At 38.8% G+C, this 15163-nt stretch overlaps 1 protein-coding gene across 1 annotated transcript in view; it reads left to right on the forward strand.

The window, feature by feature from the left end:
* The first annotated feature begins 4111 nt into the window (after positions 1–4111).
* Positions 4112–15163, forward strand: part of BVES (blood vessel epicardial substance) — a 42064-nt gene continuing 31012 nt past the window's right edge. Inside the window, exons 1-5 of the mRNA XM_037843376.1 lie at positions 4112–4231; positions 7872–8108; positions 10773–10897; positions 13657–13844; positions 14579–14687. Coding sequence (XP_037699304.1) covers positions 7883–8108; positions 10773–10897; positions 13657–13844; positions 14579–14687 — 648 coding nt within the window. The 5' untranslated portion in view covers positions 4112–4231; positions 7872–7882. The remainder of the gene's footprint in view (positions 4232–7871; positions 8109–10772; positions 10898–13656; positions 13845–14578; positions 14688–15163) is intronic.

Below are 15163 nucleotides of genomic sequence, written 5' to 3' on the forward strand. Positions count from 1 at the left end.
CAAAGAAGATATACAAATAGCCAATAAGCACATTAAAAGATGCTCAATGTCATTAGCCATTAGGAAAATGCAAATCAAAACCACAATGAGATACTATTTCACACCCAATACAATGGCTACTATTTAAAAAATGGAAAATTACAAGTGTTGGAGAGGATGTGGTAAAATAGGAACACTCATTCCTTGCTGGTGGGAAAGCAAAATGGTGCAGCCATTGTGGAAGACAGTTTGGCAGTTCTTCAGAAAGTTAAGTATAGAATTATCATATGACCTGGCAATCCCACCTCCAGTTACATATCCAAAAGAATTGAAAGCAGAGACTCAAACAGATATTCATACACTGACATTAACAATGGCATTGTTCACAATTGCCAAAAGATGGAAGTAACCCAGGTGTTCATCAACCTATGAATGAATAAACAAAATGTGGTACACACACAATGGAATATTAACAGCTAGGGTGAATTTCTGATACATGCAATAGCATTGATGGACCTTGAAGACATCATGTTGAGTGATATAAGCCAGACACAAAAGGACAAATATTGTATGCTCTCACTGATATGAAATAATTAGAATCATAAGCAATCTCATAGAGTCAGAATCTAGAATTTAGGTTACCAGAACATAGGGTGGGATAGGGAATAGGAAGTTAAGGCTAACAAGGTACAGAGTTTCTACATGGATGCTAAAAAGGTTTTGGTAATGGATGATGGTGATGGTAGCACAACATTGCGAATATAACAGCACTGAATTATATAATTGAATGTTAAAGGGAGAAATTTTAGGTTCTATATATATTATTAGAATGAAATTTTTAAAAAATCCATGGAACTGCACAACACAGTGAGCCCTTAGTTAAACCATGAACTACAGTTAATAGTACAATTTCAAAATTTGCTTTCATCAGTTGTAACAAATATACCACATCAATGCAAGGTGTTAATTATAGGGTAGCAAATGAGAATCCTGTATTTTATGCATAATTGTTCTGTAAACCCACAACTTTGCTAATAAAAAAACACCATACACACACACACAACGAGATACCACTTCACTTCACACCTACTAGAATGGCTATTTAAAAAAAAGGAAAATAGCCAGTGCTCATGAGGATGTGGAAAATAGGAACCCATACACATTGTTGGTGGGAATATAAAATGGCACTGTGGAAAAGTTTGGTGGTTTCTCAAAATGTTAAACAATAAATACCACATGGCCTGGCTATCACACTTCTAGGTATATACCCCAAAGAAGTGAAAACAAAAATTTGAACAGATCTTTGTACACCAATGTACATTCATTCACAATAGCCAAAAGGTGGAAGCAACCCAAGTGTACATCCACAGATGAATAGATAAACAAAATATGCATATACACAATGCAATTTTACTCAGCCATAAAAAGGAATGAAGCTCTGATATATGCTACAATGTGGGTGATACTTAAGACATCATGTTGAGTGAAATAAGATAGACAAAAACGACAGATATGATATGATTCCACTTATATACACTAACTAGAAAATGCAAAATTCTAAAAAGACAGAAAGAGGGAGGCAGGGGGGCAGTTAATGAAAAATGAGGGCTGTGTCTGTGTTCTCTAATGGAAAAATTTTGGTAATGGATGCTTGTGATGGTAGCACTACATTGTGACTATAATTAATGTCACTGATTTGTATCTTTGGGGGCAGCTGAAACGCAAATTTTTATGCTGAATATATGTTACTACAATTTTAAAAAGAGACAGAGAGACTTAAGAGTCAATGATAATTAAATGCAATATATGATCCTGCACTGGGTCTAATAATGGAGTAGAAAATTTCCTTTTGGGTATTATTAGGACATATTTAAAAAATTGGAATATAGACTGTGTTCTTTATATCAATGTTAAAATTCTTGAACTTGATAGTTGTACTTAAAGTAGTTACATAAGTGAATATCCCTGAAGAAAAAGGAAGGAGGGAAGGAAGGGAGGGAGGGAGAGAAGGAAGAGAGGGAGGGAGGGACGGAGGAAGGAAGGGAGGAAGGAAGGGAGGGAGGAAGGGAGGAAGGAAGGGAGGGAGGAGGGAAGGAAGGAAAGAAGGGAAGGATGGAGGAAGGAAAGCAAGCAGGCATGCAAAATGTAAAAAGTTAGATAAATATGAGTATCTGGGTATGGGTATATTGGAGTTCTCTGTATTATTTCTGTATTAATTTTGCAACTTTTCTGTAAGTCTGAAATTATTCCAAAATTCAAAATTAAGTAAAACTTTATGAACACTGAAATTTGAATTCCATATAATTTCCATATGAAAAGAAATATTCTTCTTTTGTGATTTTTTTCAACCTTTAAAAATGAAAAATACATTTTTAGCTCCCATGATGCACAAAACCAAGCTGTTAGCTGGGCCGATGGGCCAGAGTTTGCTGACCCCTGCTCTATCTAAAGAAGTCTATAGTATCTTTCTATAAATTATTTTCAATGGCTGCTTAGAACAAGATTGTTTGGATGGCCTATAATTTACTTAATCCCCTACTGTTGGAATTTAGGGTATTTCCAATGTTCATTATTATAATCAACCTTACAAGGAAAACCCACGTAGGGAAACCTTTGCTCACAACTATTACTATTCCCATGCCTTAAAATGTATCTTGAAATAGTTACTAAAATGGCTAGCCAGCACCTAGAAAGAAACAGACTCTGAAAGTCAGTAGCCTTGAACAGTAATTTTGTATAGTTACAGCAAATTTCAAACATATTAGAGGAGCTTTATAGATATGATATACTGTAGGTTCATAAACAGAATTTATGTTCCAGGCACAAGTCTAAATCCTTTATACTGTATATACTAAATCATTTAATCCTCAAAACAATCCTATGCGGTAGGTGCAATCATCATCATCATCATCATCTCCGTTACATAAGAGTAAACTGAGGCACAGAAAGATCGTAACTTCTCCAGGATCACATAGCCAGCTCCGGTTAAGTAGCTCAGGCAGATTTCAAACCCGGTCTGAAGCACTGCCTCTTCAATAGAGAGACCTGTGAGTGTGTACAGCTAGCCACTCACTTTATAACGCACCTTTACACAGTTGCCGGTGGTCTTGTTTATATCTAGATCGTGTTTGGCACACATGAGTGACCTCATACTCTAATAACCTGTACAAATTCTGTCCCACGATGAGATGCTTCTGGTGGAGACTAGATGCCCATCTAACCTTCTTCGGTTATTCAAACCCCAATGCCATTTTTTCTTTAACTTTCCCTGCAGTTCTTATCCCCAGATAGGTGCTGTCTATAAGAAACAGCAATGATTCATTGGAGCATACTTTCACATCTTAGTTCCCAATTTATGGACCCAAATCGATCACTTTCATGTGGCAACTTCAGGTGGAACTTCGCCTGCAATGGAGGGGCATTCCCACAATGGGAATGCACACACTGGGTAAGTACCCTTCGTCTTTGGAAACAGCAGTGGCGTTTGTCAAGTCACTCCCGCGTGGCCTCCCCGGTGGCAGCGGCAGCAGAGGGGCTGACTGCTCCAGCCATCTCCGGGCCCCGGGGGCGGATTCCTGCGTCCGTCCGGTGTGGCCTCTTGCCGCCAGGCTCAGATCCGGAGTTGTCTGCTCTCCGGGTCCTTGCCTGCTCGGGCTGGGAGGCAGGCGACTGTCCCAGAAAGCAGTTGTGCGAGTGTGTCGTTCGACTGTGAGGGGAATGACGATTCCAGTTTTCCTGCCGGGACCCAACTTCTCAGATGATTCCCGCTGAGGATGAGCGACCAACGCCGCAGTCCTACAGTGTCCCCACCCCTACCCACGCCCCGAAGGAACAAAACCAAGATGTAGAAAGGAAAAAAAGAGGCAAGAAATACGAGGGTGCTTCGAATTGATCACGTGCCGCGCAGACCCGGCGTGGAGTCGGAGAGCCGGCGCGGGGAGCCTGGGGCCAGGCCCGGAACTGGCAGCGCCGGGGCCCGCGCTCCGCCCGCCGGGGTCGCCTGGGCGGCGGGCGCGTGCGCAGTGAGGCCCCGGCCACCGCCTCCCGCCGCTGCCGCGACGCCTATTTTAGTCCAAGGGACCGCGGGCACCGGGACTCCGCTGGGGCCCAAGAGCCTCCGGACCAGCCGACCAGCCGAGGCTCGCGCGTCGGGCGCCCGTCGACCCGCTGCGTCCAGGTGCCCCGGGCCCCGGGCCCCGACGCCCCAAACTTTGGCCAGCGCCGCCCAGGCTCCGCGCGGGAGGAAAGCCAGGTAACAAGCGGGAGGCGCAACTGCCGCGGGTCTCCCCCGCGCGGCGGGCTCTTTGCAACCTCGCGCTCCTGGGGCTGAGTTGGGAAGCGAAAGTTGGATCAGAGCTCCGCTGGGAGCTACTCTTCCCACCCGGGAAGCGGCTGCCTTTCGCGCCTCGGGCCCCGAGAGCGCCGCCCTCTGCCTCTTTTCTCTGGCCGCACCCTCGCGGAGTTCTCTGTCCTTGGAGAATGCCCTTTTCCCCCGGTCTGGGCGCCGCGGCCACAGACCCTAAGCTGCCAGCTGCCGCTACTCGGCTCCTGGCAATCCCTTTAGTGAGCGCGGCCTCTCTTCTCTGCTCCGCGCTTCCAGGGCTACGGGCCCCCGAGCCCACTACTACAACTTGCCTCCACGGTAACCGCCAAGTCCCGTGCGGAGGCTGCGGCAGCTGAGCGCACGGGTGTCGCCCACCGCTGCCCGGCGAAGACAGGGCGAGATGGGGCGCGCGCGGCGCCTGGCAGGACCGGCCGCCCGGCGCTCACTCCGCTTCCCGCGGTGCAGAGCACCTGGGCAAGAAAAACAATTGATACTGACCTTTGTCTTTAAAGGAGCTGGGTGAGCGGGGTCTCTGGAGAGTGTAGATGACTGGGGACCCGGCGTCCTCGCCTCCCACCCACGCTCTCGATTCCTAGGCTTTGGGAAGCCGGTAGTTGGCTAGACAAATTCCAGGAACTGCTTGCTTTGAACAAAGCGTGAATAAGTGTGAACAGACTCTTAGGAATGCAATGCCATTTGCCATTCCGAAGATGTGCAAAAATTCCGTTAGAATAACAGAATGAATCGAGTAAGTCTAGCATGCCTTTTGCTCAATGCTGTTTCTTTTTCATTTTTTCGTTTGGTTTAGTATGTTTAGTTTCACCATTAGGCTATTTAGACCTGCAAACACCTGTTTGAAAATCAATAGAGAAACAGGGCTTCCCTAGAAAGAAAGAGACTGTGAGGAACTAAAAGGAAAAAAGATCATTTCTCTTACCAATTTACCAGTCTAATATTCCTCGTTAGACACATTCATTCTCAGTATAAAGACAGTCAGTGTAAGCCACTTATATTAATTAGTGCAACATCTGACCATTCCTGATTGACAGCAGTTAACTGGCACTTCACAATAGATGGTTATTTCATGTATTCTTAATAAGAAGTGTTGCTTCTTAAAATATGTTTAGGATGGTCCCACCATTTAAAAAATATTACTGTTTCCCTGGGGCTTGGGTCAGTAGATTGTAGTGTTCCTGTGGTTTTTCTTGGACCAGGAATTGGTACTTGTGTTGCCACTTTAGAAACCTTAAAAAAAAAAGCCTGAAATTAAACTACAGTGGAGTAGTTGGCAATACAGGTAGAACAGAGTGGATATGAAGGGAAATAGGTACTGACTGACTTAACTTTATCAATGTGTATTAGAGTCATAGGCAATTAAAACTTGAGGGGATTTCAAGGACCATCTAGTCCAGCTGCCTCTATTCCGAGAAAGCAGCAGACCCAAGGAGTGGAGGTGACTTTCCCTGGCTTATGTGGCTCCCTGGTGGCCAGGTAGAACCTGAGCCTCAACCTCAGCAAGGCTAGGCACTCTCTAAAGTCTTTAATTTTGAAGTTTGGGGACACTGAAAAGGGACTTCTAAACCGTTCATCATGTTTGTCTCTGGTATTGTTTTCACCTTTCCCTCAGTGGCATTCTCAAAGGGGAATGTCTAGCACACTGTGGGACTTGTGTTCAATAGTTAACAGTGCAGTTATGTAGTACGGCTAATTTACAACCACCACCACCACCACCACCACCGCCACCCCCCCCCAAAAAAAAAACTGAGCTCTTTTTATGAAAATTATTTAAATGACATATAATACCTTACATTGTAAGGGTGCATACTGTTTCTGATTAGAAAGAGAAGACTGTTTACAAAACATAGGGTTTGGATTCTAAATGTGTGGGCAAGTTGTTCAACTTCTTTGATCCTTGGTTTCCTTATCTGTAGCATGGGGCTGCTAATACTAGTTCTTCCTTTCTTCCTTCACGGTGCTTCCAGGCCCTGGAAGAACATAGATGGATAAGACATTATCTATAGGGTAGTTAGATAAATGGGACAATGGGAGTGAAAGTACATTCTAAAGTGCCACAGGAATAAATGGTAGTTGTTATTAATTTATTTATGTAATGCTAGGGAGTTGACCTTAGCTTGTGAGTGATAGAGGACATTTAACATCATTCTCTCCTGCAGAAATTATGGCCATAAAATGCAAATTTAGTATAATTTGAGTCACTAAAATAATAATGTTCCTCCAATCCAATAGGTTATATTTTTATAGATTTGGATACTTGGAAAGTAGTTGAATTTTTATGGTTTTTTCCATTTTGTAGCAAAACAATATCTAAGCCAACCATTACTATTATATTTATGAGCTAATTCAGAATGATGTAAAGAGATCTTTAATTTACTTGAGCGTTTCATTCACAGTCTGTAAATTTGTGTTTTTTTTTAAATGATTTTAGGACGCGGAATTCTTTCACATTTATCTGTCAACATCCCAACCTATTTTTCTACCACCTAAAACCTTTAATTTAGTACGTTTAAACAATGAATAGAAAAGTAAGGTTAACTGCATGACCTTATTTGGGAAGAAATACATATTTCTAAATTAAATTTAAAGGTATTTTGGGTTCTTTTGGAATTTTTTTCTGAAATAGAATAATTCACAAATTCCATAAATGTATATAGCATTTTTTCTAGGACCATATTAGTATAATTAATAATAGGCAGCTTTTTTAAGGACCAGATATCGAGAACAAGTGATATAGTCAAGAAATAGTGCCACTTTGTGTTAAGTTTTATGTAAGCATATGTAAAATGAATATTCTTTTAAATATTTGCTGTGGATTTTAATATTGAAACAAATAGGCAAATGTTACCTTCTTGAACCCTCCTACATATAAGTAAACTTTGTGGGAAAGAGAGTAGAGATTTAAGTTAGTAAAGGAAGGCTTAAATGTTTTATCTCTCTGAGTGTATATAAATGATAGTAAAATATATGATTATATATTATGGGTATATACAAATGTGTACAATGTATATATGTATGATAATATGTGTGATGTGTATATATGTATGACAGAGTGATTTAACAGTCATATAAAAATAGAGCCTTCCAGGTATCCTAAACTTTCCAATAATAAATAAGAGGGTTTTAAGTTTTTTGAAAGCATTCAAAAAATCATTTATTCCAGTTGATTTTTTTGCATTTTGCAATCAGTGTCACCATTGGGAATATGATGGAAGCTTTTACTAAATAGCTTTGTAGTTGCTGTGATATATGAACATTGGTGATTTTGTCTTTTGGACTAATTAATTCCCTTACTTCTTCCTCCCTTGCCCCCTAATATATAAGACGGCACTAAATATTTTATATATTTCATCTTCATCAGAAGGCCAATGAGATGTTATTTTTCATAAAAGGAAATGGGTACATTTAATAAATGACAGAGCCAGAATTTGAATCCTGCTCTGTCTAATTCATAAGTACCAGAGGAATCTATTTACCAACATTTAGTTCATGGAATAGGCATGATAAGGTACAGCTGCCATTTTTATGATTGTTCTTTTATTTGTTTTTACAGGAATTTTCAAGATGAATTATACCGAGTCCAGCCCATTGGCAGAATCCACTGCAATAGGCTTTACGCCTGAATTAGAAAGTATTACACCCGTGCCTTCCAATGAGACCACATGTGAAAACTGGAGAGAGATACATCATCTAGTTTTTCATGTAGCAAATATTTGTTTTGCAATTGGATTGGTTATTCCAACTTCTCTTCACTTTCATATGATACTTCTTAGGGGGATGTTCTCTATAGGTAAGTTATCTAACTCAGACCTTACATAAATTTTCTATAACTGGCATCAGATGGGCTTTGCAGTGGGGATTTCAGAGTATTCCTTTTTGGGTCTATAGAACACAAGAGGAAAAAGAAGTCTCTATTAACTACTTGCAGAATATCAAGTAATTTAGAACACAGACCTTCATATTGCCATATCCCTTACTTATTTTGAATAACAATATATATGTTTGCATCTTTTGTATAGATTTTCCGGGTAAAAAAATGTATTCATGTGTAAGAACATGGACTTTGGAGTCAGATTGTGTGATTTGAATCCTGGTTCTATCACTTGCTAACCATGTAACTTGGACAAGCGATTTAACCTTTCTATGCCTTAGTTTCCTCATATGTCAGATGAGGGGAAAAAATACTAGGGTTGTTGTGAGAATTAAATGACTGTGTGTGTGTGTGTGTGTGTGTGTATGTGTATGGATGGATGCGTGTGTGACTTATGAGACTTAGAAGAATGCCAGCACATATTAAGTACTATATAATCTTAACGATTATTATTTTTAAAGATACTTGCTGTGACCAATAAAGCCAAATTGGAAACAAAAGCAATTACCCAAACACAATAGTTCAAAAAAAAAAAAAAAATCTTATTTTTTTGGCCCCAGTAACCCTGATGAAGCTGGTTTTATTGATTTCTGTCAATATATTAAAACAATGGAATCTTATTTAAGTTAGTGATTCTTGACAAATTACTCTCTGTGAGTTTATTCCCTGATTGTCCATTTCTTCAGGTGCATTTTTGAATGCCTGAAATGTGTCAGACAGAGACTGAAGAAGGTAGTCTCCATCCTTAAGAGATACTCTCGTGGGGGCTGGAAAAGAAACAGGTGGGCAGTCACAGAGTGGTGTGTCAGCTGCTGGGATGCAGGTGTGCACCGAGGCCCTGGGGAAGCGGAGAGGGCGACAGGCTCATTAGGAAGGTGGAACAGGGTCCCACTGAGGAATGACATTGGGGTTGGCTTTTGGAATATGAGTGGGATGTTTCTGATTGTAAATGTATGTAGCCTCCAGGCAAAGGGCACAAAGGAGAGGGAAAATTCAGCAACTTGGAGGAATGAAGAGTAACTCATCCTGTTTAAAATATATGAAAAATGGGAGGAATGATAGAAGAAGAGACTGAAAGAGTAGCTGGAAGGCAGCTTATGGGGCTTCTGCGGCATGCTAAGGAATTTGGGCTTTTCCTCTTCGCAGAAGGTGGTTTTTAAAGGAAATGTGTGGCATGGTTTGATAAGTATTTCAGACAGGTAACTGGCTGCTTTGTTGAGGAGAGTGTGGAGAAGGGGTGAGGTGAGGGTGGGGTAGGAGGTGTTGGGATCTGCAGTGGCTACCAGGTGATGCTAGAGGCAGGACGGCCAGTTAAGAGGCTGCTTCATTTGTCCAAGCAAAGGATGGCAAGGTAGAGAACTTTTGCAATGGCTGCAGGGGATGAGGGGATAGGTTTGAGAGAAGTTCAGGGATAGAATAGAAGGATTCAAATGCTGACTGGGTATGAGGCTTGGCTGGGGTATGGGAGCTGCTGCTGACTAAGGTTTAAACTGGGACAACTGGTATCTGTGTCACCTCTGAGTAAGGTAGGGACTGCAGCAGGAGGAGCAGGGCATTGGATGGGGAAAAAATGCTCCCCATAAAAAAGTGACAGCTAATTAAGAGTTTTAAGGTAGACTTTTGGCAGTTGAATGAATTAAGAAAATCCTCTATTCCAATAGCTTCATTCTAGAATAGAAGAAATAGAAGTATGGACAGTTTAAATCACCTGTCCAAAATAGAGATGGGAAAAAACAGCAGATCCAGGACTGTAATTCAGGTCCTCCAACTTCTTAGTCAGTCCTTCCATTATAGTGCCCTGTCTCCTTTAAAGAATATTTAAATTCCTTAAATATTTGCTATGAAATATTATTTTTAAACAGCATTTAAAATTTTATATTTCAGGCTTTTATTCAAATACCCTAAATTACCCTTAAGCAATTAAAAATTACAAATGAATAATTTATTTATCATTTAAATAACAGGCTAGCTTTTTATTTGCATGTATGTCATTGATATATTTGTATCATAATGACCTTGACTTAACTTCAAATAATCCACCTTGTGTAAACAATCATACAGATAAATTTTTATTTTTAAATATGCTGTTGCCATTTATAATTTCAAAAATTATAACCAAAAATCTCATCTCTCTGACAATGGGGGGTGGTTAAATAAATTATGGTTTTAATTACAGTCATTAAAAACTAGAGTTTTAATGATATGAGAAAATCATGGCAATAAGTAAAAAAGTAGGTTTTTAAATTGTATATACAATAGGTTTGACATCAGGTAAAAATACATAAAGACTGTAAGGAAGTATTAAATATCAAATGGGGTTGTCTTTAAGTGGTAGAATTATGGATTCTCCCCCCTTTAAAAATATTTTCCATACTTTATAGATGTTCTGCAACAAATCATGTGTTTCTTTTGTAATCAAACAAAAACTCAAAAGGAACTTAATACAATATTTGGTTTTCATAATGCTTAAATATTTTTTAAATGTGTTTAACTTATTTTATATACAGAGGATAACAAATTTATTAAGCTGCAGACTGAAGCTGTATCATAGACATTTAACATATTAACTTGGTTATTCAACAGGATGTACCCTTTATATCGTCTGGGCCACTCTCTACCGATGTGCCTTGGATATAATGATCTGGAACTCTGTGTTCTTGGGTGTCAACCTTTTGCATCTTTCATATCTTTTGTACAAGAAAAGACCGGTAATTACCAAAACTTAATAAGAAGTAATTTTAAAGCTAAAATAATTTTGAAGTATTTTGTTAAGAATGAACATCTAACATCTTTAATCCCTTTCATATAATTTCCCTGATGATTATACTTTCCATTTATATATGCCTAAAAGTGAAATATTTGAATATCATGAAAATTGTTTTACAAACAGATTTTTTAAATCATGAGAGCAGTTTAGACATGGGAGAACATTAGTCCTATAGCATGATTATTTATTTTGTCTGTTGATATTCAAATGTCACTTGGGAATATCTTTGCTTAGTTATAAAATTACGTACCAGTACGCAACTTCCATAAACATACTAATGATTTACAAATAGTTCATGCTCTTTTTTAATGCAATAGCTATGTATTTTTTTTTCTTATGTCCCAAATCTTCGTTTAAGGAAATTGCCATTTTGGGTGGGTAGTACCAAAACACCAGTATTTTTTAATACATTTTTTAATTGTGAACTTTAACATGTATACGTAAGAGTAATAACTTCCAAAGTACGATTTAACAAGTAGTTAGAGAACAAATTTCAAAGAATATCATGGGTAACAGTTCCACAATTGTGGAACACCAATATTTAACACAACACCAGTATTTAACTTTCTCCTTTCTACTCATATTTATCTTGTGTTTTCTTGATGACCCCAAGAACAAAAAGATGAAAATAGAGTAGGAACATAGCAGGGCTCCTGGAAATCACTCCGTACATGTTAACTGTGTTAGGCACAAACATACATTCAGTAAATTTAAAGAATTAATAGCAAGACAATTCATGGGAAATTAAAATTTGTGTAATACAAGTGATACATGCACTAGACATTTGGCTAGATTGTAACCGTCTCAAATATAGCATCCCAGTCTGTTTTGCCTACTCTGTTGGTTTTCTCTAGGTTATGCTGTGTGTAATAAACAACCTAAAAATCTCAATATTTAGAATAGCAAAAATTTTTGTTTTCCTCACTCACCTAACATGGAGGCTCTGGCAGCTGTGTGGTGGCTATGATTTTACCCCATGTATCTTCTTCGTTTCAAGATCGATGCTGAAGCATCAGGTTCTGTTTGGACTGTGCAGTCTCATGGCAGAGAGAAAAGTACAAGAGAACAAAAGAGAAACAACAAATGTTTCTTAATACTTCTGTTCAGAAGTGGCATATGTCACTTCTGCTCACAGTCCACTAGCCAAAGCAAGTGACTTGGCCAAACCTGATAATGGGGGCTGGGAGCAATTATGAAGGGATGTATAATCCTCTTATAGGGTATGGGGGCAGCAAATGATTGGGAACAATTATATAATCTACCATACTTACGTTGTATTCCCTCTTCTGATCAGCTTTGACAGGCACATAGTAGGTGCTCAAAAATCTTTTGATGAATAGATTCATTCAGAATGGAGGAGAATAAAGAAAACTTCATAAAGGAATTAGGACTTGAGCTGAGACTTGCAGGATGAGCAAGTTATGCATATGAGTCAACAGAACTTTTTTTCATATGTTTCATTACTGTGCCATATTAGCTAATGTGCATGCTGGAAATGGGACACATACATGAATAAATTATTTTAAAAGCTCATTATTAGAGCTCTGGATTTGGGGAGGTAGACAACAGTAATAATGAGGATTATATCCCTGAATATCAGAATTTGCAGAAACCCCAAAACAAGGTTCAGAAGCTGCTATGTGAAGGCAGAACCAAGTAGATAAATCAATTAGTATCTGTGCTTTTAATTCTTCTGGAACTATAAACCTAGTCTTATAAAAATGTAAACACTGGCTCTTCATTAAAATGAAACAGCAGGCCAAGTAAGAGCATTGCAACTGCTAGAGGAACATCTGAGTTGCTCTCATGATTGGGGTCTATAAGCTTCATGGTGTATCTGCCATAGATTTCATTGGGACGAGTGACCATTTGAAGTAGACCCCAGAGGTCATTCACAGCACAGTACAGTTTCTCTTCTTCACAGTCAGTATGATTTCTAGAGACTAATGCTGAGCCCAAAGAGGGGTGTGACCCGGGCCTTGGAAAGTCTGACAACAGAGGCAATTAAGCCTTTCTACTTTCCTCTTCCTCTGGTAGCCAGCCTTATTCTCCAGTGGGTTCTCCAGTCTACAGAGTTTGTTTTAGCTTCGGATGAAACTGCTACACTGAAAGCTTTTACAGCCTTCTCTTTTCCTCCACTTTGCTTGAGAATGAATCAATGAGAAGCAGTGACTGAAGCTTTGGATGCTTGTTTGCCTGTATTGCGTGGAGATAAAATGCCTAGTGTATTTATTATTTTCATAATTTTTGTCAAATCATTTCTTATTTTATGTGTTTAGCTTCTTGCTTTACTATTTAAAAATTAGTGTAGTTTCTTTTCTTGTGAAACAAAAATGTTCTAAATGTGAAAAGGCTTTGTTTTATTTATAGAAAGTGCTATGATTGGGAAGGTGAATGTTGTGACAAGATACAAAATCTCAACTGTTGCTTCACAGCCCATAGGAAGAGGTATGATCAATAGTGCAAATCCTTCCCATATGTTCTCAGAGTTCAGTTCAACCAGAAAAATGCCCCTTTAGCATCCAAAATAGAAATTTGTATCACTACTTACTTTCTGGATAAGATACCATTGACCTAAATGCAGTAGAGTGATGGTATGTATCACAGATTTGTTTATCCTCAAAACCATATTTAGATGACAGGAGTCAGTGTTTCAGTGTTGCTGTGTTGGTGCAGTATCTGACCATTTCTCTGTTTCAGGTAAAGATTGAAAAGGAACTAAATGGCATCTACCGGCGGTTGTTTGAACCACTCCGTGTGCATCCAGATTTGTTCAGAAGATTAACTGGACAGTTTTGCATGATCCAGTCCTTGAAAAAGGGTCAGACTTATGCTGTAGAGGATAAAACCTCAGTTGACGACCGTCTGAGTATCCTCTTGAAGGGAAAGTAAGTGCTTTATGAAAACCGAAATTCCCAGTTTGCTTCGAATCTCATCCTGGCCTCTGGGTAGGAGATGACTAGAATGGATATTGCCAGCTAATGGAGGAAGCAGCCAGAGTTTGTTGTTGGAGAAATTTCACGTTACAGCTATGCTATAGGGCAACATGTTAGAATTAGATAGAGTTTATACTCTGAATCTTGTTGATGTCAGGATATTCAATTGTGAATATTTTTAACCTTTTTTAATTTTTTATTTAATAAGGAGTCAAAATTGAAGTAGGTTTAAACTAGGCATTAAAATTCAAGAAGCTAGGAACATTCAGATATGCCCTTTTCATTTTTCAAGCCTCACAAAAAATACAACTTCTGGGAATATCAGTTTTATAGTCCTGGGGAGGGTCCCAGTGTATGCTCTGGCATAATTATTAATACTAACCCTTTCCCTATAAAGTGGTCCAGGTTGAATAATAAATCACATGATTACTCCAGCTATAAGAGAAATGCTATTAGATCAGAAGGCACATGTCTGGTTCAATACTGGACACTTTTATTTTTAATTACATTATTTTTGAAAGAAATATTTATGCCTCAGAAAATGCTTTCAATTATGTCAGTCATCTGTGGAGTCTTTAAAACTTTAATACTAAATGCAAACCCATAAGACTATGAAGATTTTAAGGATTATCATGATACTTGTAAAATATTTTGTCCATATTATTAACACTAATTTTTATTATCAGAATGAAGGTCTCCTATCGAGGACATTTTCTGCATAATATTTACCCCTGTGCCTTTATAGATTCTCCTGAATTTAGATCAACTCTGATGCACAAAGGTGAAAAATTCCAGGTATGTTTTGGCATGATTTTTAAGAAGATTTAAAGGAATTCATATCTCATTTAAAATTCAAAGTATATTAATAAAAAAGTACCCATGATTTATTGAAAAAGAAAGAGCTTACCAAATGGTATATATCATATGATCCCATTTTTATAATACTTAAACAAAAGAGTGTATATATGTGCCTATAAAAAGACTGGAAAGATATATTCTAATTTGGCCATTGTATTAGTTAGGGTTCTCTAGAGAAACAGAACCAACAGGAGATATCTGTAAATATGAGATTTTTTAAGTGTCTCATGCAACTGTGGGGATACACGAGTTCAAATTCCATAGGGCAGGCAGTGAGATGGCAACTCCAATGAAGGTCTTCGATGAATTCTGCAGGAGAGGCTGGCTTGTTAAAGAAGAAATGAAAGTTCTCTCTCTTCTCCCTTAAAAGTCTTCAACTGATTGGATTAAATCCAGTTGACTGAATTACCTCA

The sequence above is a fragment of the Choloepus didactylus genome, chromosome 7, assembly GCF_015220235.1.
Source record: "Choloepus didactylus isolate mChoDid1 chromosome 7, mChoDid1.pri, whole genome shotgun sequence".
Classification (NCBI taxonomy): domain Eukaryota; kingdom Metazoa; phylum Chordata; class Mammalia; order Pilosa; family Megalonychidae; genus Choloepus; species Choloepus didactylus.